This window comes from Bos indicus x Bos taurus, chromosome 14 (genome assembly GCF_003369695.1).
Source record: "Bos indicus x Bos taurus breed Angus x Brahman F1 hybrid chromosome 14, Bos_hybrid_MaternalHap_v2.0, whole genome shotgun sequence".
NCBI classification, from domain to species: domain Eukaryota; kingdom Metazoa; phylum Chordata; class Mammalia; order Artiodactyla; family Bovidae; genus Bos; species Bos indicus x Bos taurus.
The window spans coordinates 27,366,138-27,389,764 of record NC_040089.1 but is presented as its reverse complement, the minus strand read 5'-3'; the positions used below and the strand labels follow the sequence as shown (position 1 = coordinate 27,389,764).

At 40.9% G+C, this 23,627-nt stretch overlaps 1 protein-coding gene across 8 annotated transcripts in view; it reads left to right on the top strand.

The window, feature by feature from the left end:
- The window catches only part of ASPH (aspartate beta-hydroxylase), a 169,155-nt gene that overhangs the window by 88,631 nt on the left and 56,897 nt on the right, over nt 1-23,627 (top strand). For all 8 annotated transcript variants that reach the window (XM_027561051.1, XM_027561050.1, XM_027561047.1 and 5 more), the window contains one exon: nt 15,082-15,167. In XM_027561051.1, the coding sequence (XP_027416852.1) occupies nt 15,082-15,167 (86 nt within the window). The remainder of the gene's footprint in view (nt 1-15,081; nt 15,168-23,627) is intronic.

Below are 23,627 nucleotides of genomic sequence, written 5' to 3'. Positions count from 1 at the left end.
GGCAATTAGGATTCCAACATATGAGTTTTAGGGGGACAAAAACTTTCAATCTATAGCAGGATTATACCCGGTTCATTTTTGTGTCCACTACATTAGCCAGCATAATACCTTGTGAGGTACTTCATAAATGTTTGTCAAATGGTTTGAAAATTGATGTACCCATTCCTCTAAAGAAACCAAAATAATCAAATAAATGCAGTCCCTGGTGATACAATGGTTAAGACTTTGCCTTTCAATGTAAGGGGTGCATATTCAATCCCTGGTCACAGAACTAAGATCCTACATATTTATGCAACCAAAAAGCCAAAACCGAAAATAGAGAAGCAATATTGTAACAAATTTAACAAAGACGTAAAAAGAATAATAAAATCAAAATTGAAATAGTTCATAGTTCAGTCGCTCAGTCGTGTCCGACTCTTGGTGACCCCATGAATTGCAGCACTCCAGGCCTCCCTGTCCATCACCAACTCCTGGAGTTCACTCAGACTCAACGTTCATCGAGTCAGTGATGCCATCCAGCCATCTCACCCTCTGTCGTCCCCTTCTCCTCCTGCCCCCAATCCCTCCCAGCATCAGTCTTTTCCAATGAGTCAACTCTTCGCATGAGGTGGCCAAAGTACTGGAGTTAAGAATGCTTAAAATACAGAGGAGAAATTTAGATCAGAGCAGATTTTCAGGTTCAATTACTCCATTAGAATTTGCTGAAAAGATTTTTTTTCAACTGAATTGCCTTTGCACTTCCACTGAAAATGTCCTGATATTTATTGTTCTGTATCTGAACTCTTAGTCTCATTGATCTGTTTATCTGTCTCTATACCACTGTCTTGATTAATCTAGCTTTATAGAAAGTCTTGAAATCATAGAATTTCAAACTTCTTTTTCACAATTGTTTTGATTATAGCAGAAGTTGTTTGTATTTTCATATGAATTTTAAAATTAGTTTGTCAGTCTCTACCAAATAAAAAAGCCTGCTGGAGTTGACATCTCTGATGCCTCAGACAGTAAAGAATCTGCCTGCAATGCAGGAGACCTGGTTTGATCCCTGGGTTGGGAAGATCCCCTGGAGAAAGGAATGGTTACCCACTCCAGTGCTCTTGCCTGGAGAATTCCATGGACACAGGAACCTGGTGGGCTATAGTCCATGGGGTCGCAAAGAATCAGACAAGACTGAGCGACTAACACTTTCACTTTGACATCTTTACTGTGTTGAGTCTTCTGGCCTCTGAATTTGGTATCTCTTTCTATTTAAGATCTTTTAACATTTCTCTCAGCATTGTTTTTATAAGTTTTCTTGTATAGATCTTTGACAACTCTTGTCAGATTTATTCCTAAGAATATTATATTTTTGAATGCAGTTGTAAGTAGTATTAATTTATAATTTGTTTTCTCTTGTTCGTTACTGGTATAAAGGAAGAAAATTGATTTTTTTTTTTTTTTTTAATAATGAATTTGTATCCGGGAACCTTGTTAGACTGACCTCTATATTCCAGTAGTTTTTTTTTTTTTTTTCCCTAGTACTTGTCAGATTTCTAGAAAGATCTTTATGTACCTCTAAATAAGGATGGTTTTACTTCTTTGTTTTCAATGAGGATGCCTTTTCTTTCTTTATCTTGCCTGATTCAGTGACTAGAACCTCTAGCAGAATTTCAAACTGAAGTTATGAGAGTAGACATCTTTGTCTTGTTCTTGATCTTAGGGGGGAAAAAAATCAGCCTTTCACCATTAACTATGATGTTAGCTGGAAATTTTCCACTGATGCTCTTTATCAGCTTGAGAGAGTTCCCTCTGTTTCTACATTACTGAGAGCTTTGATTTGGACTGGGTTTTAGATTCAAAGACTGTTTCTGTGCCTAAAAAGACAATCATATGGTTTTTAATTTTTAGTGTATTAATATTATAAATTACATTGATTGATTTTCAAATATTAAACCAACTGTGTACACTTCCAAGATAAATCTCATAGTGCACTATCCTTTGTCTATGTTATTGGATTTACTTTGCTAAAAGTTTTAGAAATATTTTACATCTATGTAAAGAAGCAAATTAGTTCATAGTTTTTTCCTCATGTGATGTCTTTCCTGGTTTGGGTTTCATAGTAAGGTTGACCTTGCAGAATGAGTTGGGTAACAATCCCTCTTCTCTGAGAATTAAGGTATTATGATGTATTAATTCTTCCTTAAATGTTTGATGGAATTCACCTGTGAAATAACTGGGCCTAGAGTTTTCTTTGTGGCAAGGTTTTTAGTTACAAATCCAATCTCTTTAACTGATGTAAGTTATTCAAGTTATTTATTTCTTGAGTTACCCTTAGTAGCTTGTGTCTTTCAAGACTTGTTTCTTTTAATTATTTTTAGTTGAAGGATAATTGTTTTAAGGAGTTGGTTTTATTTCACCTAATTTGTTGAATTCATTGGTGTAACATTATTTGTAATACTCTCTTATTATCCTTTTAATAACTGTAGAATCTGTAGTGATACCACCAGACTGATTCCTGATTTTGGTTATTTCTTCTCTCTTTCCTGATCAGTCTGGCTGGGGTTTTTTATCAGTTTACTTATCTTCTGTCAAAACCAACTTTAATTTTATCGATCTTATTATTTTTATTTTTTGCCTTCTGAACTGTTGATTTTATTGTTTATTGTTTCCTTTCTTCTACTGCTTTAGGTTTAATTTGTTCTATTTTTTAATTTAAGGTAGACGCTTGGAAAATATTCTGTGTGCACTTGCAAAGATATGTATTTTGCTGTTGTTGGGGAAAATGTTGTAGAAATATCAGTTAGGTCAACTTGGTTTATACTGTTTTTCAGATCTTCTTTATTCTTGCTGATGTTCTCTCTACTTTTTTAGTCAATTGTTGAATGAGCAGTATCAAGATGTGTGATGGATTTGGAGACTTTTCTTTTTATAGCTCTGTCAGTTTTTTTAACTTTTTATTTTATTTTATATTTCTTTATTTCTTTATTTATTTTTGCAGCACATGGACTTTTTCTAGTTGCTCTGAGCAGGGGCTGCTTTTGTGTGTGTGTGTGTGTGGTGCACAGGCTTCTCATTGTGGTGGCTTCTCTTGTTGCAGAACAGGGGCTCCAGAGCACAGGCTCAGTAGTTGTGGCTCACAGGCATAGTTACTCCGTGGCATGTGGAATCTTCCTAGACCAGGGATCGAACCCACGTCCTTGCGTTGGCAGGCAGATTTTTATCCACTATACCACCGAGAAAGTCCTAACTTTTTTTTTTATATTTTATTGTAGTATAGCTGATTAACAACGTTGTGGTCATTTCAGGTGGACACAAAGGTACCCAGCCACACTGTACATGTATCCATTTTCCACAAGCTCCCCTCCCATCTTAATGTCTGAAGCAGCTGTTGGTAAGCCCATGGACCACTTTGACACCGAAAGAATCTCTGATAAGTATAGAACACACATCATTTAGCATCTCTGAAATCTCTAACATATGGGGTCACATCTGTTAAAGGATGATTACTCTAGAAGGGGAGGGATGTATAACTTATTAAAATAACCCTATGGGGAGACAACAGACTCTATTTAATAAGCCAGAATACTTTCTGGAGCCATTGACTGCTCCCAGCTGAATCCCACATTATTTCAATACAAGAGGCAGACTGAAAACAACTGCCCTTTATGTGTTTATGTGTTGTATTAGTGTCTGTCAGCTGAAAAACATTTATGTTAACTGTTTGGTTTGAGCTTTGAATATTGAACTCCTGCTGGCATGTAGTTGATGTTTAATTCTTAGGAGAACAGAAGCCTATTATTTCTTAATCTTGGGCTTCCCTGGTGGTTCAGACAGTAGAGGATCTGCCTGCAATCCGGGAGACCTGGGTTTGATCCCTGGATTGGGAAGATCCTCTGGAGGAGGGCATGACAACTCACTCCAGTATTCTTGCCTGGGAAATCCCATGGATAGAGGAGCCTGGTGGGCTATAGTCCATGGGATAGCAGAGTCGGGACATGACTGAACGACGAAGCACAGCACATAGGAGGCAAAGGAAGGGTCCACCTTCCTTCTAGGCTAGCAGGTAAGACCCTTTGCCCTGAGCTGCCAAGATTTACATCTTCTCCCTGTACTATGCACCTACAAGGTAGATAGAGCACATTAGAGGAAGTGCGCTCAGATAAGGTTCTTTTTGGATCAAACACAGTAATTTTCCTTTTTCACAGCGATGATACAAAGACTCCCTTCAGAAACACTTCCACGGCTGTCTGCTGATTGAGTTTCTCAACAGCAAGTAACATGACCCCCTCTTGATATGAAAGCAGATTTATTTCAGACCCCAGTGTGAAGCCTAGCAATAGAATACCTCGCACAATTCCCATTTTTAAGTGAAAGAGAAAAAAACTGAGGGTCCCACCTTCATCCCCTGCAGGTGTCTGGGAGGGACACTGGTAGATATGGGCTTGCGTTCCCTGTACCCAGCAGGAGGAATTTCATCAAAATTCCTCGATTTTTGAATTCTTGATGCTTTGCTGAATTCTTGAGTTCTTGAATGCTTTGCTCTATTGTCTTCTTTTGTGTCATGTGCCTTAATTTATAGATTTCCTCACTGCCAGACAAATTTAGACTAGAGGTTTCTCTTTTTATATGGAAATCCATCATCGACTTTTGAGAGAAAAGCAAAATTAACTCCCAATTATAACATAAGAAGATTAAAATGTACTATGGAGTCTGTCTTGGTTTAACTAATTAACATGAATAATACTGCAATAAAGCATTACATGATTATTTCAGCTTCGAGCTGCATCTCAGATAAAGAACACATTCTTCTTCAATGTCTTATTTTGAGTTTAGTTCTCCTTCCCGTAAATCATTTTGCATTTTAGATTATTTTTCATTCAATTCTACCTTTGGATACCTATATATTTTATGTAGTCCTACTTGAAAACACATCGTAGACTTTAGGAAGCAAGGCAAGTATTTGTTGTTGTTTAGTCGCTGAGTCATGTCCAACTCTTTGTGGACTGTAGCCCGCCAGGCACCTCTGTCCATTGATTTTCCCAGGCAAGAATACTGGAGTGGGTTGCCATTTCCTCCCCCAGGGAATCTTCCCAACCCAGGGATTGAAGCTGCATCTCCTGCATTGGCAGGTGGATTCTTTACCACAGGGCCACCTGGGAAGCCAAAGAAAGTATAGTTGAGCTGTAATTACTTTGTCCTTTGTTGACCCAGGAAATACACACTTAATTTTTTCAGGCAAAATTATTACTTGCCCAAAATCTCTGACAAGGAAATGTTTGACTGTAGAGCAAATCTTGTATCTTAAAAAAATTAATTCCTCAAACATGTTTCTAATAAGGTAGGTCCTACAAATCTCCCATTTAATTAAAGAGCAGTATTTTAGAGGAAATGAAAAAGGGTATTGTAGATGGGAGCCATGAGGAACATTTATGATATTTTATGTTCCTTTATGGTTGGTACTTTGGCCACCTCATGCGAAGAGTTGACTCATTGGAAAAGACTCTGATGCTGGGAGGGATTGGGGGCAGGAGGAGAAGGGGACAACAGAGGATAAGATGGCTGGATGGCATCACTGACTCGATGGACGTGAGTCTGAGTGAACTCCGGGAGTTGGTGATGGACAGGGAGGCCTGGTGTGCTGCGATTCATGGGGTCACAAAGAGTCGGACATGACTGAGCGACTGAACTGAACTGAACTGAACTGAACTGATGGTTGGTAGGTAGGGGAGTCAGATGTTATTCCCATTTCAGGAAATTGAGACCAAGCAAGCTGTCTAAAAAAGGCAGAACTGAGGCTCACACCCTGGCCTCCAGACTCCATTCCCCATGCCCTTCCTGCTTGGCCAGGTGTTCTCTGAGTAATGTGAACATGCTCGGTCTTTGAGACACAAGATGAAGGAAAATCACTGTGATTATTTCACGGCCTTTATCCTCTGAGACAAATAGTACAAAATTCAGCTACTTCCTTACACAACATAATAACTTACACTAGTACTTGATTCCACTCTGTCATCACTCTCCAAGCATGCTGAACACCCTGGTTTCTTAACTTTGGGGTTAGATGCCAGGTTGACAACAAAAGAGTCAAAAGCATAGACAAGTGGAATCAAGACAACCCCAGACTCCAGTCTTGGCTCCTACTGTTGACAGTTCGTACAGCCTGGGTTAGTTGCCCGTGTCTAGCAGAGTAAGTGATCCATGAATCTCAACTACCATTATTAGCAAGTAATTTGACAAGGCATTAAGCAGTGACTCAGAACATAAAAGCAGGCTGCTTAGTGAAGTTTGTATGTTCTACTAAAATCAGCTGAACTTTTCAGTCCAAGAGCTTACTAGTTAGTTGTGTCTAGTACTCTGCCATTATTTTCTAAATTCTAAATATATGGAAAAACTAAAATAAATATTGGTATTCTCTATAAAATCTGCAGTGGGGTTTGTCTTGCACATACATTGTGTCTGTCTCATACCTTCCTTCTGCGTCCCCTCTTTAGCTATTTTTTGACACTTTTTGAACTCTTTATAAAGCCAGGTACTTTTATTCTGAATTTATTCTCCATCTTGTGTGTTCTAAGTTGCTTCAGTTGTATCCGACTCTTTGTGACGCTATGGACTGGAGCCTGCCAGGCTCCTCTGTCCATGGGATTCTTCAGGCAAGAATACTGGAGTGGGTTGCCATGCCCTCCTCCAGGGCATCTTCCCAACCCAGGGATCTAACCTGCAGCTCCTGCATTGCAGGCAGATTCTTTACCACTGAGCCACCAGGGAAGCCCATTCTCCATGTTGGGTGCTTGGAATTTTCTGATTGGCTTTTAAAAAGCCAATATGAGGCTTCCCCAGTGGCTCAGTGGTAAAGTATCCACCTGCAATGCAGGAAATAGCCAATATGCCCAAGTTACAAATTGACATTATCCTATCCACTTCTGGAATATCCTTTTTTATTGAGCTATATAGTTAACATATAAATTGCATTCAGGTGTGCACCATAGTAATTTGGTATTTTTTATACATGATGAAATGATCACCAAGTCTAGTTACCACCTGTCATCGTACCAAGTTGTTATAATATTATTGATTGTATTCCCTATGTAATATGCCATACCAAGTTGTTACAATACTATTGATGAATACCCTATGTGACATGCCATCCGTGTTACTAATTTATTTCAGAGATGGAAGTTTGGTGTCTTACTCTTCTCTCCCTTTTTCACCCATCTTCCCAACCTTTGCCCCTCTGTCAACCACCAGTTTGTTCTCTGTATCTATGACTCTGTTTCTGTCTTATTTTGTTTGTTCATTTGTTTCATTTTTTAGATTCCACCTATAAGGGAAATCATACAGTATTTATCCTTCTGTGTCTGACTTATTTCACTTAAGGTTATATCCTGTAGGTCCATCTATATTGTCACCAATGGCAAGATTTCATGGACTATCTTGATTTATTCATACGTGTGTGTATTTATATCTGTTCAGAAACGTTTGTTGAAGACTTTTTGTGGGACTGGCCATGTGCTGTGCTGGAAATAAATTATGAGGAAGACACAGTTCTTTCCTTACAGAAATAAACAATCCAGCTGGGTGGGGGTGGTGTGGGGAAGTGAGTGTACATTATACATAACCATATGGCCAACTTAAACACAGCCTGAAACTTTACTATTTACAGAAACAAAGTGTTATATGAGCACAGAAGAGAAAGGGTGTATATGTGTGTGTGTTTTATGAAGATATTTTTAGATGACTTGATAGAGGAAATAGCATTTAAACCGGGTCCCCAAAGTTGAAGCAGAGTATTCTTTGGGAGTAGAAGGAAGGGTTTTCCAGCTCAAACCATCAAAAAACCATGAGAAAAATCTTGGAAGTATCAGAAGTTTATGTGAAATTTGATAGTCTGTGTAAAAGGAATATAATCTGCTTTCCAGGTAGAGAAAGAGGAGGTGAAAACAGAGTGACTAGGAGTCAATGTGTGGCTTCCCTGCTGGCTCAGTGGTAAAGAATCTGCCTGCCAATGCAGGAGACTCAAGTTTGATCCCTGGGTCGGGAAGATCCCCTGGAGAAGGGAATGGCAGTTCACTCCAGTATTCTTGCCTGGAGAATCCCATGGACAAAGGAGCCTTGAGGGCTACAGTCCATTGAGTTGAACAAGACTTAGCAACTAAACCACCACCAGGAGTCAATTTGTGAAAGGCAGTAAAGGTTCTAGGAAACAACGATTATAGAGTTATTTCAGGATGGATGTGTTTTTCTTGACCAAATGCAGCATTTCAGATGGGTCTTGAGTTGGTGGGAGAAGCTCTTACCCTCTCTCTTTTTCAGAGTGACATTAAATCAAGGGCCTTAATCAGCAGGACAATACTGTATCAAAAGCAGATGGCAGCTCCCGGCCGAGCAGACACTTTGGCCATCAGCGTGGGAACCAACCCACATCCCCAATCTGGGTGGAGTGGGGCTACAGCTGTCCGCGTTTTGCCTCACCTGGTTTCCAAAGGCTCATTCTAGCTGTGCACCTCTTAGAGATGGGATGGAATTTTCTCTCTTCAAAACTGAAACACCCCAAACATGCATTTCAGGGCTCTTCTTGCTCTGAAAGCAGGCTCTGTGTCACTAAGGCTACATTTCTGGATTTGGGGGGAAGGCAAGTCCATGTCTGGGGTCCCTGAGGATGATCTCTACTGTCAGGAAATTCTGGAAAAGCCCAGGTTCCCATTATAAGAACATTCATGTATATTGCTGTGTCTCTACTCTACCCCAGTAGAATATTGGGCACCTACTGATCCAGGGGTTCATCTTTCAGTGTCATATCTTTTTGCCTTTTCATACTGTTCATGGGATTCTCAAGGCAAGAAATACTGAAGTGGTTTGCCATTCCCTTCTCCAGTGGACCACGTTTTGTTCAAAGAGTCAGACTTAACTTAGCAACGGAACAACAACATGGATATTGCACCAAACCCTAGCATGCAAGGAGGAGATTTGTAGCCTTTGACTTACAAGAAAAAGAACTAATGGTGAAATACAACTTCCCAAACTTGTGATTGGTTTACAAAATAAATACTCTGTCCTCTGCCCTGAATGCTATGTCTACTTGCATATGTACTTTAATTCTCCATTTCTCCAGGAAGCTTTCTGTGCTGGCTCACGGAAAAGTTAGCACCACTCCTAGCTCACCCTTACAAATATCCTCATTCCTCTAAGCATTCATTATCTGTTTACATCTTTCTCCCCAGTAAGACTGTGGTCTCCTCACATACCATAGTAGGCAAACACCAAGTGGAATGGAAAGGGAGTCTGCATTTAATTTTAATCTACATGTGTACTGTTAGTCTTTTTTTGTGCCTTTAATTATATTTTCAATGTTTCTTCTTTTTCATTTCATTTGCTCTTAATGTTTCAACCACAGTAAGGGAAGTCAAGATTTGAAATGCAACTGGTCATTTGTTTTTTCTTCTTTATGGTTTTAGAAAAGGATAAAAGACTTGTAATGGCAGTGACCTCCCCTGCCCCTTATCCCAAGAAAAAGTATGAAGTTTAATAAAACTATAGACAGCTGCTTCCTAAATCATTTTGTGCTGTGCTTAGTCGCTCAGTCATCTCCAGCTCTTTGCAACCCATGGACTGGTGCCCACCAGGCTCCTCTATCCATGGGATTCTCCAGGCAAGAATACTGGAGTGGGTTGCCATTTCCTCCTCCAGGGGATCTTCCCAACCCAGGGATCAAACCCAGGTCTCCCGCATTGCAGACAGACTATACCATCTGAGCTACCAGGAAAGTCACAAACCATTTAAAAATCCAAATTTAGCAAAATGAACAACCCGGCTCAATACTTCTAGGCCTGCTTTGAAAGATAATTGACATGGTTTAAAATCAACTGGAAATTAGAAGTGCAAGATTTGTTCAAAGAGACCTTAAGGACCCAGCCCAAGCCACTCACTTGTCAACAAGAACACCAAGACCCAAAAAGCCTGGGAGAGTCTGCCCTGTCCCATCACAAACCCTGAGAATCCACTGCTGTTTCTGTAGTGAGACCAACGTGCTTCCCAGAACAAGAAGGAACAGATCTGTCTGTGGTTGTTTTGTTTTACAATTGGGAAGATTGTGCGCTTTTTAGGTTTTTTTATGCTTACACATATTCATGATAGAAATAAACTCGAATTTCAGAGGGAGGAGCAATATTAGCAGCTACTCAAGAGGAAGATATAGGAAAAGATGGGTCAAAGTGATTTCTCTTGGTAACAAGTGCTTTGAGATTTTTAATGTTCTATTTTTTTGTGATATATTGAAATATTTTGACACAGTATAGTATGGTTATTTAACAAACATTTTAAATTAATTTTTAAATTTATTTATTTTTAATTGAAGGAAAATTGCTTTATAATTTGGTTTGCTTTCTGACATACATCAACATGAATTAGACATAGGTGTACATATGTCCTCTCCCCCTTGAACCTCCCTCCCACCTCCCACCCTTTTCTACCCCTTTAGGTTGTTACAGAGCCCCAGTTTGAGTTCCCCGAGTCACACAGCAAATTTCCATTGGCTATCTATTTTATATACGGTAGCATGTATGCATATTTTACTGTTAACTATTTTGGCTGTCTTAAGCTGCCAATAGTTTTTCCCCCCCCATAATGAGTAAGCTTCGTGTTAACTTTAACTGTACAACACGGGCGACGTACGTGGAAAAAGTGCTGATGCCTGCAGTTAAACCCTCTGCACACCAGGCTTTCCTGGTCCTGCTGTCATACTGCTGCCAACACTTCTACAAAACCAAAGTGAGCAATTGAGAGACATGGATCACTGGTGGGTGATATGACAATACTCCCACCACTTATAAATCCCCGTCTCAGTCAAGTGTCAGCTCATTTCCCATGTCCTCAACATGAATGCTCACATAGCATGATATGCCATTGAAAGTTCCCATTGGCCACTATTTTACAGTCTCGGCCTTAGACATATTTTTCCACAACAGGGGACCTTGGGGTTTGGGGAGAGGAGAAGAGAAAGGTAGAATAAACAAATTAAAAAGGATAGCAACTTTAAAAAATATAGAAGGAATGATACATGTACCAAATCTTCTATATCCATTCCTCTGTTGATAGACATTAGGGTTGCTTCCATATTTTGACTATTGTAAATTGTGCTGGAATGAACATCAGGGTGCCTGTATCTTTTTGAACTCTGGTTTTCTTTGGGTATATGCCTAGGAGTTATATATAATGGAATATTAAAGTCATGAAAAAGAACAAAATAATGCCATTTGAAACATAGATAGACCTAGAGATTGTCATACTAAGTGAAGCAAGTCAGACAGACACAGAAAGACAAATATCTGATATTGCTTATATGTGGAATCTAAAAAAATAGGTACAGGTGAACTTATTTACAAAATAGAAGCAGAGTCACAGATGTAGAAAACAAACTTATGGTTACCAAGAGGAAAAGGGGAGGGATAAACTGGGATACTGGGATTGACATGTGTGCACTAGGTCAATTATTTCTTATTAGTTGTATATAGATAAAATAAATAACTAGTGAGAGCCTACTGTGTAGCACAGGGAACTCTACTCAGTACTCTGCAATGGCTTGTATGGGAAAAGCATCTTAAAAATAGTGGATATATGTATGCGTGTAACTGATTCACTTTGCGGTACACCTGAAACTAATACAACATTGTAAGTCAACTATACTCCAATAGAAATTTAAAATATATATTACAAGGAATGAAGGAATAAGTGATCAAAGTGTCAGCCCTTTATTGACGAGAGCCAAATTGAAGAATGGACTTAAATGAGCAGGAATAACAGGTGTAATCTTGAACCCGAGAACTGGATATATCCACTCACTCCAGGCATTGTGCAGCAGCCCTAGTTCTGCCACGTGTGTCCCCTCCCTGGATCACATGCTACCAGCCCAGCACAATAGAGGTACATGTGCTAGAGGAAGGGAAGGGGTGGGGCTGAGCTACACAAGCTTATCGCTTCCCCCAAGCTCAGTAATCAGATAAGTCACACCACTTTCCCTGTGGGGAGAGGCAGGAGGCTAAGGTTTTTAGGAAACTTCCCTCCTTTTGGAAATCATTCGACTGGGACACACAGATGAGAGAGGGGAGATGTTGGAGAATAGATGGAACAAAAAGTGCCCACTGAACTGAGAAGGCATTTCGAGACCAAAAAATGATGCAGGAGTCTCTGTGTAATCAATGGATCCATTTATTACAGGGTAACTTACTGACAGGGTGGGACTGGGAAGAAAATGATCTGGAAGCATTTGCAGTGGCTATGGCCACTGGGACAATTTGATGGTTAACCTGGAGTGTGGGGTGCTTGGAAATACAGTCCATATTCCCAAGTCAAGATTTATGAGTGAGTAATAGCTTCCAGGGAGAAGGCAATGGCACCCCACTCCAGTACTCTTGCCTGGAAAATCCCATGGATGGAGGAGCCTGGTAGGCTGCAGTCCATGGGGTTGTGAAGAGTTGGACACGACTGAGCAACTTCACTTTCACTTTACACTTTCATGCATTGGAGAGGGAAATGGCAACCCACTCCAGTGTTCTTGCCTGGAGAAGCCCAGGGATGGCGAAGCCTGGTGGGCTGCCATCTATGGGGTCGCACAGAGTGGGAGAGGACTGAAACAACTTAGCAGCAGCAGCAGCAGCAGCAGCAGCAATAGCTTCCAGATGTTCAAGCTGGTTTTAGAAAAGGCAGAGGAACCAGAGATCAAATTGCCAACATCCACTGGATCATGGAAAAAGCAAGAGAGTTCCAGAAAAACATCTATTTCTGCCTTATTGACTATGCCAAAGCCTTGGACTGTGGGGATCACAATAAACTGTGGAAAATTCTGAAAGAGATGGGAATATCAGACCACCTGACCTGCCTCTTGAGAAACCTCTATGCAGGTCAGGAAGCAACAGTTAGAACTCGACATGGAACAACAGACTGGTTCCAATAAGAAAAGGAGTACATCAAGGCTGTATATTGTCACCCTGCTTATTTAACATATGCAGAGTACATCATGAGAAACGCTGGGCTGGAAGAAGCACAAGCTGGAATCAAGACTGCCGGGAGAAATATCAATAACCTCAGATATGCAGATGACACCACCCTTATGGCAGAAAGTGAAGAGGAACTAAAAAGCCTCTTGATGAAAGTGAAAGAGGAGAGTGAAAAAGTTGGCTTAAAGCTCGACATTTAGAAAACGAAGATCATGGCATCTGGTCCCATTACTTCATGGGAAATAGATGGAGAAACAGTGGAAACAGTGTCAGACTTTATTTCTGGGGGCTCCAAAATCACTGCAGATGGTGATTGCAGCCATGAAATTAAAAGACGCTTACTCCTTGGAAGAAAAGTTATGACCAACCTAGATAGCATATTGAAAAGCAGAGACATTACTTTGCCAACAAAGGTCCGTCTAGTCAAGGCTATGGTTTTTCCAGTGGTCATGTATGGATGTGAGAGTTGGACTGTGAAGAAAGCTGAGCACCAAAGAACTGATGCTTTTGAACTGTGATGTTGGAGAAGACTCTTGAGAGTCCCTTGGACTGCAAGGAGATCCAACCAGTCTATTCTAAAGGATATCAGTCCTGAGTGTTCATTGGAGGGACTGATGCTGAAGCTGAAACTCCAATACTTTGGCCACCTCATGCGAAGAGTTGACTCATTGGAAAAGACCCTGATGCTGGGAGGGATTGGGGGCAGGAGGAGAAGGGGACGACAGAGGATGAGATGACTGGATGGCATCACTGACTCAATGGACATGAGTTTGAGTGAATTCCAGGAGTTGGTGATGAACAGGGAGGCCTGGTGTGCTGCGATTCATGGTGTAGCAAAGAGTCGGACACGACTGAGTGACTGAACTAAACTAAATAGCTTCCCAGGTGGTGCAGTGGTAAAGAATCTACCTGCCAATGCAAGAGATGTGGGTTTGATCCTTGGGTTGAGAAGATCCCCTGGAGGAGGAAATAGCAGCCCACTCCAGTATTCTTGCCTGGAAAATCTCTTGGACAGAGCATCCTGGCAAGCTACAGTTTTATGGTTTAGAAAGAGACCAAGATGTTATTATAATAAAAGCCCCATATAATATGGGGAAGAACCACAAAAAAAAGATGTATGCATTGTGCTGCGGACTTCAGTCATGTAATAGAAAGAGAGAGAGAAAAAAGAATAGAGTGCTTGCATGGGTGATATGTGGAATGAATGTGGTTTTGAGCTGATTATTAAAGGAGGGGTATATTTTTCTTTTTCTTTATTAAAAAAAATTTATTATTGGCATATAATTACTTTACAATGTTATGTTAGTTTCTACCATACAACAAAGTGAACCAGCTATACATATATACATATATCCTGTCCCTGTACAGCCTCCCTCCCTCACCCCACCCCTCTAGGCCATCACAGAGCACCAGGCTAAGCTCCCTGAACTTTATAGCCGCTTCCCACTAGCTGTCTGTTTTACATGGTAGTGTCTATATGTCAATGCTGTTCTCCCAATTTGTCCCACCCTCCCCTTCCTTTTCAAAGGAAAAGGAATAAGTCGTTTTACTTGGAGAAATTAGCCTCAGAAGTGACACAAAGCTATTCCGTGGGGTGGTCCCTTCTGGCTAAAGTATGGAATATGCTGGAATTTAGGTCCTGGATGCAACAGAAAGGTCTTGAGTCCTCAACTAAGAAATCCTGCTCAAGTCCTTTTGAGAGGCGTTTCCTACTTTTACCTGATTGGAAACACTATAGATGTTCAAAGATCTTGTAAGTGGTCTTTGGGACTTACCCAAGGAGTTGATTAAAAGAGTTCAGTAATCATACCTACTGTTTCATTCTGGAAACATTCTCCTGAGAGTTTCAGGATATCAGTATTCACCCAGAATCCCAAGAACACCATGGAGCACATGGGTTAAAGGGCCCAGGCTGTGTCCCTGAGCATGGCATTTACTGGCTGGGTCAACCCGGGGGTGGGGAGAGCCTTGTGGGAAGTTGAATTAGGAACCGCTCCTCCAGTTCCAATTGGCTTGTGACCAATGCTGGATTTCTTACTACTTTTATAAATCACTATTTGCTGTAACTATTTCTAAACAAAAAATATAAAAATTATAAACCTCTTTTTTCTTTCAGTGAAGAAAAAGAAGCCTAAACTATTAAATAAATTTGATAAGACTATTAAAGCTGAGCTTGATGCTGCAGAAAAACTCCGTAAAAGGGTAGGTCGATGGTCTATTTTTCATAGAAACGTGCTATGGTTTCGTTGTTAAATAAACACAGGCATTACCCTTGGTTTGTTTTTGAAAAACACTGTAAGAGAAACAACCTTTGAATAGAGTGGATTTTTCCCCAGGCACATCAGCGTTCCATGTGGAGTGAATCAAATGAAAAGAAAAACTGTAGCTGTAATGGCCAGATAGAAACAGAACTTCATCTTCAGGCTAGCCAGTTGGGGAGTCAGCCCCTTCCATCACCGTTTAGTTGTGTGGCTTTGGGGAAATCACTCGGTCATTCTGAGTCTCCGTTTCCTTGTGTTAAAAAATGAGAATAATATGTACTTACTTCTTGATTTTTTTATAAAGATCCAATGAGAAAAAAAGTGGAAGCAGTGACATTTTATTTTCTTGGGCTCCAAAATCATTGTGGATGATGCCTATAGCCACAAAATTAAAAGACACTTTCTCTTTGGAAGAAAAGCTATGACAAACCTAGACAGCATATTACAATGCAGAGACATCACTTTGCTGACAAAAGTCCATCTAGTCAAACCTGTGGTTTTTCCAGTAGTCATATATAGATGTGAGAGTTGGACCATAAGAAGGCTGAGGGCCAAAGAATTGATGCTTTTGAATTGTGGTGCTGGAGAAGACTCTTGAGAGTTCCTTGGACTGCAAGATCAAACCAGTCAATCCTAAAGGAAATTAACCATGACTATTCATTGGAAGGACTGATGCTTTAGCTCCAATACTTTGGCCACCTGATGGGAAGAACTGACTCATTGGGAAAGATCCCAAAGCTGAGAAAGACTGAGGGCAGGAGAAGGGGGTGACAATGGATGAGATGGTTGAGTGGCATCACTGATTCAATGGACATGAGTTTGAGGAAGCTCTGGGAGATGGTGATGGACAGTGAAACCTGGTGTGCTATAGTCCATAGGGGTCACAAAAAAATTGGACACAACTTAGTGACTTAGATACAACTTAGATACAACTTCGATACAATGAACAATGAGATAAGAGATTTTTTTTTAAAGCATCAGTACTGCCAAGCAGCATACAAGTCAGGGTTTTCATTTTAAAGCACCCTGATGCAAAAAGAAAAAATAAGTTAGTCTAATACTTAGGGTAGTTACTATTAGGTGAAACGATTTTAGATTTAAGATTCTTCTCACTTTGGGTTAAACTCACATAGCTCTAGTTCCCAGGGTGACTGTTTTATGTTTTGCTTTGTCATCAGTTAATTCAAAACCTTATTTGCATTTGTTCCTGGATATTATGTTTTTGAAAACAGGGAATTAACACAAGACTGAAGTTATCTGTTCTCCTAACTCAGTCATATTCATCTAATTGCCATGCCCAATATCTATTATACTGTATTTAATGGCATCTTCACTTAATCATCTATAGACATACCTTGTTTTATTGTGCTTCACTTTATTGTTCTTCGTGGATATTGCATTCTTTTTTTCAAATTAAAGGTTTTTGGCAACCCTGTGCCAAACAGGCCTATCAGTGCCATTTTTCCAACCTCATTTGCTCACTTCGTGTCTCTCTGTCACATTTTGGTAATTCTCAAAATAATTTCAAACTCTGCACCAGCCAAAAGATTATGACTCACTGAAGGCTCAGATGATGATCAACATTTTTTAGGAATAAAGTATTTTTAATTAAGGTATGTGCATTGTTTTTTAGACATTAATACTATTGCATACTTAATAGACCATGGTATGATGTAAAGTACAAGTCACTCAGTCATGTCCAGCTCTTTGTGACCCCATGGACTATAGCCTGCCAGGCTCCTCTGTCCATGGAATTCTGCAGGCCAGAATACTGAAGTAGGTAGCCATTCCCTTCTCCAGGAGATCTTCCCAACCCAGGAATTGAACCCAGGTCTCCCATATTGCAGGCAGATTCTTTACCATCTGAGCCACTAGGGAAGCCTGGTGTGATATAAACATAACCTTTAAATGTAATGGAAAGCAAGATATTCTTGGGGACTTGGCTTTGTTGCAGTATTTGCTTTATTGTGGTTATCTGGGACCAAACCCGCAAGATCTCCAAGGTTTGCCTCTACTTGTCTCTTGTGAAAATTTCTGTCTTGGTTCTGTACTTAAATTTATACCTTGTGTAATACCATTGGTTTTCCTGTAATGTGGTTTCTAATCAGTAGACATTGAGACATTGACTGCAAAAAATAAAAAAAGTAATAGGGGATTGTCATAGTTAAAAAACAACAATAAAAACATCCACATTAGGCATTGAAGTGGGACAAAAATGTGCTTCCCACACATCTTTTGGAAAAGTCCCAAACAAGCATGAAGATGTCTGTAACTAGCAAATGGCAAGGTCCCCAAACCGAAGCCTGGCTTACCCTCATCAGCAGCCGATACAAATGCAGTAATTCCAGAGAATATTACAGCCCAAGTCTTTGTTCACTAAATTAACGTTGGATGATTTCTGTGTCTATCTCATTTAGCTTTGTAAAATGAGGCCCGCTATTCTTTGTTGAAATTTTGCATTTCTTACTAGGAATGAGGCGGGAATCTTCTTTTCCTATCACCCCGTTCGGCATTCTCCACTTTCTCTGTGCTGTATGTCCTTAGTGAAAAACGAGGGGGGGCTACCTATTTCAGGGGTGATTTTAGGGGTAAAGAATAAACTAACAGCTTTAGAGAAGGATTTTTTTGTAATGATAATGAATGGTAGAGAAGGGCTCAGTTATCAAGGGGCAGGTAAGTCAGTGAAACATAAAAGTGCTGGAACAATTCATGGGATGTTCTCCTCTGGCCCTTGCTTATTTGCAGAAATTATGCTGCTATCCTCAAGAAGCACCATGGATCTGTAACAGGGTAAATAAAAGAGGAAGAAGTGGCTACAGAGGCAATTCTTGCTTCTGAGACAATAGGGAGCCATATTATGAACTGAATCATCAGTGGGATTAAGTTTTGTAGGGTTGTTTTTATAGCTGGTGTTTTCAAATAATGCAAGAGACTCCCCTGGGATCACTGTGGCCCTGAGGCATACTCTGGTCAGAGGAGGCCCAGTCTCAGGTCACACCCTTGTTTCAGATACTATGTGACATGAACATGTGAGGTCACTTTCTATTTCCTCCAAAAATGCATGAATCATATTTCAATCATTGATTTTTAAAAATAACATGTATTGTTTAAAACTCCTCCTTATGCCCCAGAAAAAGGATTGGAAATGATAGACTGAAATATTCATTTGCTGGAATCATAAAAATTAAAAGAAGGGAAAGCTTAATAAAGCTAAAAGTTCAACACATGAAAAGTTCACACTGCAGGCTCTAAACGGGGCTAGGAATGATGTCGCCTATGGGCTGAGTAAGGCAGGGGCATGGATCACACCGTCAGAGGAATAGTGGTCCTCAGAAGAGCTGCTCTGTGTCAAGTCCAGAGAGAATGTCCTGCTGTAGATATGCATCAAGGACCCAGTGATGGATAGCTCAGCCTCCTACCTAATGTTGCACCCACGGATGTTTTTTGGTATTTAATTTATTTATTTTGATTGAAGTATAGTTGATTTATAATAGTTTTGGTTTTGTGTATACAGCAAAGTGTTTTAGTTACGCATGTGTGCTCAGTCATGTCCCACTCTCTGCAGCCCCATGGACTGCAGCCCGCTAGGCTCCTCTGTCCATGGGATTCTCCAGACAAGAATACTGGGGTGGGTTGCCATTTCCTCCTCCAGGGGATCTTCCCAACCCAGGTATCAAAGCTGTGTCTCCTGCGCCTCCTGCATTAGCAGGCGTATTCTTTACCACTGTGCCATTTGGGAAGCCCGTTTCAGTTGTAAATACTTACATATCTATTTTTTCAGATTCTTTTCCCTTATAATTATTGTAAAATATTGAGCATAGTTCCCTGTGCTGTACAGTAGGGCCTCATCAACTCTTTTCTTTTAGAAGATGCCAGTGAGTCAATGGAGAAGTAAATAAGAGAAATAGAAAATCTCAATGAATCCACCCCAGGGATGAATTCTAAACTTAATGAACAGAATTTAGGGAGAAACAGGATTTTTGTATATCTTCAACATGTATCTTCCAAAATAGTCATTAATTACAAAACAAAAACTAGTAAATTTATAGTACACCCATGGTTCCTAAGTGACCTCTATGGGCTATGTCTTAATATCCTGCAAGGCAGCCCACCGGCCTTATGCCAAAACAGAGGCTGGGGGTGGGGTGACAGGGGCAAGTACCTGTCTCTTCAGTGAATGGTCTTAGTCCTAGGATCATATATAAGCTGTGTTGAAGAACAGGTGATTTTTAAGCAAGTCTTCATGAGCATTCTGTCATGTAGTTGAGTTTATTAAGAATTGTGTAATGGTGTCAGGAGCTTTATTCCCCAGTAAGAACCTGGGGAAGGGAAATTTTTTTCAGACTAACAACAAACATATTTACTTTTCCCAAGAGCTGAGGGGAAGGCAGGGCTGATGGTCCCTTAGGAAAGGCAAGGAGCATCTGTGTGAAGGGATCCAGAGATGCCTAGAACAGAGCCAGTGTGTTCCATTATTTATATAACCTTGATAGCCAGCTGATGTTCAAGCTGGTTTTAGAAAAGGCAGAGGAACCAGAAATCAAATTGCCAACATCCACTGGATCATAGAAAAAGCAAGAGAGTTCCAGAAAAACATCTATTTCTTCTTTATTGACTATGCCAAAGCCTTTGACTGTGTGGATCACAATAAACTGTGGAAAATTCTGAAAGAGATGGGAATACCAGACCACCTGATCTGCCTCTTGAGAAATTTGTATGCAGGTCAGGAAGCAACAGTTAGAACTGGACATGGAACAACAGACTGGTTCCAAATAGGAAAAGGAGTACATCAAGGCTGTATATTGTCACCCTGTTTATTTAACTTATATGCAGAGTACATCATGAGAAATGCTGGACTGGAAGAAACACAAACTGGAATCAAGATTGCCGGGAGAAATATCAATAACCTCAGATATGCAGATGACACCACCTTTATGGCAAAAAGTGAAGAGGAACTCAAAAGCCTCTTGATGAAAGTGAAAGAGGAGAGTGGAAAAATTGGCTTAAAGCTCAACATTCAGAAAACGAACATCATGGCATCCGGTCCCACCACTTCACGGGAAATAGATGGGGAAACAGTGGAAACAGTGTCAGACTTTATTTTTCTGGGCTCCAAAATCACTACAGATGGTGACTGCAGTCATGAAATTAAAAGACGCTTACTCCTTGGAAGGAAAGTTATGACCAACCTAGATAGCATATTCAAAAGCAGAGACATTACTTTGCCAGCAAAGGTCCATCTAGTCAAGGCTATGGTTTTTCCAGTGGTCATGTATGGATGTGAGAGTTGGACTGTGAAGAAGGCTGAGCGCTGAAGAATTGATGCTTTTGAACTGTGGTGTTGGAGAAGACTCTTGAGAGTCCCTTGGACTGCAAGGAGATCCAACCAGTCCATTCTGAAGGAGATCAGCCCTGGGATTTCTTTGGAAGGAATGATGCTGAAGCTGAAACTCCAGTACTTTGGCCACTTCATGCGAAGAGTTGACTCATTGGAAAAGACTCTGATGCTGGGAGGGATAGGGGACAGGAGGAGAAGGGGACGACAGAGGATGAGATGGCTGGATGGCATCACTGACTCGATGGACGTGAGTCTGAATGAACTCCGGGAGTTGGTGATGGACAGGGAGGCTTGGCGTGCTGCGATTCATGGGGTCACAAAGAGTCGGACACGACTGAGTGACTGATCTGATCTTATCTGATAGCCAGCTAAGAGAGTGTTAGCTGGAAAAATACTTAAGCAAACTTGTTATGAATATTGTTAATCCTATGCTTTAAATTTGGAGATGGTGCATTTAGCATGATTTTCACAAAAATAGCTCCCAAATTTGCAATTTAAATTGTGTAGGGCATGTGATAGGCTGAAAATTGTCGCCCCACCCAAAGATATCCATGTCCTAATCCCTTGAACCTGTAAATGTTACTGTGTTTGGAGAAAGCTAAGACAGGGGACTATCCTGGGTTATTTAGTTGGACCCTAAATTCACTCCCATGTTTCCATTAAGAGAGAGGCAGAGGGAAACCTGATATAGACAGAAGGGAAGACAGAGAGAAGACAAAGTGGAGATGGGAGTGGTGTGTCCACCAGTGAAGAAATGCTGTCCCTGATGGCCCAGCAACCAAAGACTCCACACTTGCAATGCAGGGGGCCCGAGTTCCGTCTCTGGTCAGGTCCCACACGCTGCAGCTAAAAATCCCGCATGCCACAGTGAAGATCAAAGAAACCACGTGCACAGCTAAATAGAGAAATACGTATTTTAAAAGAAAGAAAAGAAATGCTGTCAGGAGGCAGGAACAGATCCCCCCCTACAGCCTCTGGACGAAGAATGGCCCTGCCCACATCTGGATGCCAGTCCATTCTCCAGATGGTGAAAGAATGAATTTCTGTTGTTTTAAGCTACCGAGTTTGTGGCCATTTGTTACAGCGGCCACAGAAAACTCATACAAGGTAGTTAGAAGACAGTTACTCAGAAAAAGATATTTATTTTGAATTCTGCATCCCTTAAAATCATTCATGGAAGAAATAAAGTAGTGGTTTTAGAAGTTGTTATCCAAAACACACAGAGCATTCTTAAAATTCAATGATAAACACTAAACAACACGATTTTTAAAACGGGACAAAGACCTTCCAAGACAGTTCACCCAAGAAGATATTCAGATGGCAGATGAGCATATGAGAAGATGCTTCACCTCACATGTTATGCAATGCAATCTAAAACAAGACCATACTACTAGTACACCTTTAGAAAGGCCACTTTCACTGGATCACTGACAACACCACGTGCTGACCCTGTGGAGCCCTGGAAACCCTCGTTCGTTGCTGGTGGGAATGTGAAATAGTACAGCCACCTCGGAAGACAGTTTGATGGTTTTGTACAAAAGTAAGCATACTCTTGGCATACAATCTAGAAATCTCATTCCTTGGTATTTATCCAAAGGAGTTGAAAATTTATGTTCTCCTAAAAACATTCTGAAAGAGATGGGAATACCAGACCACCTGACCTGCCTCATGAGAAGCCTCTATGCAGGTCAGGAAGCAACAGTCAGAACTGGACATGGAACAACAGACTGGTTCCAATAGGAAAAGGAGTACATCAAGGCTGTATATTGTCACCCTGCTTATTTAACTTATATGCAGAGTACATCATGAGAAACACTGGGGAAGAAGCATAAGCTGGAATCAAGATTGCCAGGAGAAATATCAATAACCTCAGATGTGCAGATGACACCACCCTTATGGCAGAAAGTGAAGAGGAACTAAAAAGCCTCTTAATGAAAGTGAAAGAGGAGAGTGAAAAAGTTGGCTTAAAGCTAAACGTTCAGAAAACGAAGATCATGGCATCTGGTCCCATCACTTCATGGGAAATAGATGGGGAAACAGTGTCAGACTTTATTTTTGGGGGCTCCAAAATCACTGCAGATGGTGATTGCAGCCATGAAATTAAAAGACGCTTACTCTTTGGAAGGAAAGTTATGACCAACCTAGATAGCATATTGAAAAGCAGAGACATTACTTGGCCAACAAAGGTTCGTCTAGTCAAGGCTATGGTTTTTCCAGTGGTCGTGTATGGATGTGAGAGTTGGACTGTGAAGAAAGCTGAGTGCCGAAGAATTGATGCTTTTGAACTGTGTTGTTGGAGAAGACTCTTGAGAGTCCCTTGGACTGCAAGGAGATCCAACCAGTCCATTCTAAAGGAGATTAGTCCTGGGATTTCTTTGGAAGGACTGATGCTAAAGCTGGAACTCTAGTACTTTGGCCACCTCATGCGAAGAGTTGACTCATTGGAAAAGACTCTGATGCTGGGAGGGATTGGGGGCAAGAGGAGAAGGGGACGACAGAGGATGAGATGGCTGGATGGCATCACTGACTCGATGGACGTGAGTCTGAGTGAACTCCGGGAGTTGGTGATGGACAGGGAGGCCTGGCGTGCTGCGATTCATGGGGTCGCAAAGAGTCGGACACGACTGAGCAACTGAACTGAACTGAACTGAAAAACCTGCATGTGGATGTTTATAGCAACCTTCAATAATTGCCAAAACTTTAAAGCAACCGAGATGTCCTTCGGTAAGTGATCAGATAGATAACTGTGATACACCTAGACAATGAAATCTGATTCAGCACTAAAAAGAAATATCTCTCAAGCCACGGAAAGATAATTGTTGTTGTTCAGTTGCTCAGTTGGGTCTGACTCTTTGCGACCCCATGGACTGCAGCATGCCAGGCTTCGCTCTCCATCACCATCTCCCAGAGCTTCCTCAAACTCATGTCCATCAAGTCAGTGATGCCATCCAACCATCTCATCCTCTGTCATCCCCTTCTCATCCTGCCTTCAATCTTTTCCAGCATCAGGGTCTTTTCCAATGATTCGGCTCTTCGCATCAGATGGCCGAAGTATTGGAGCTT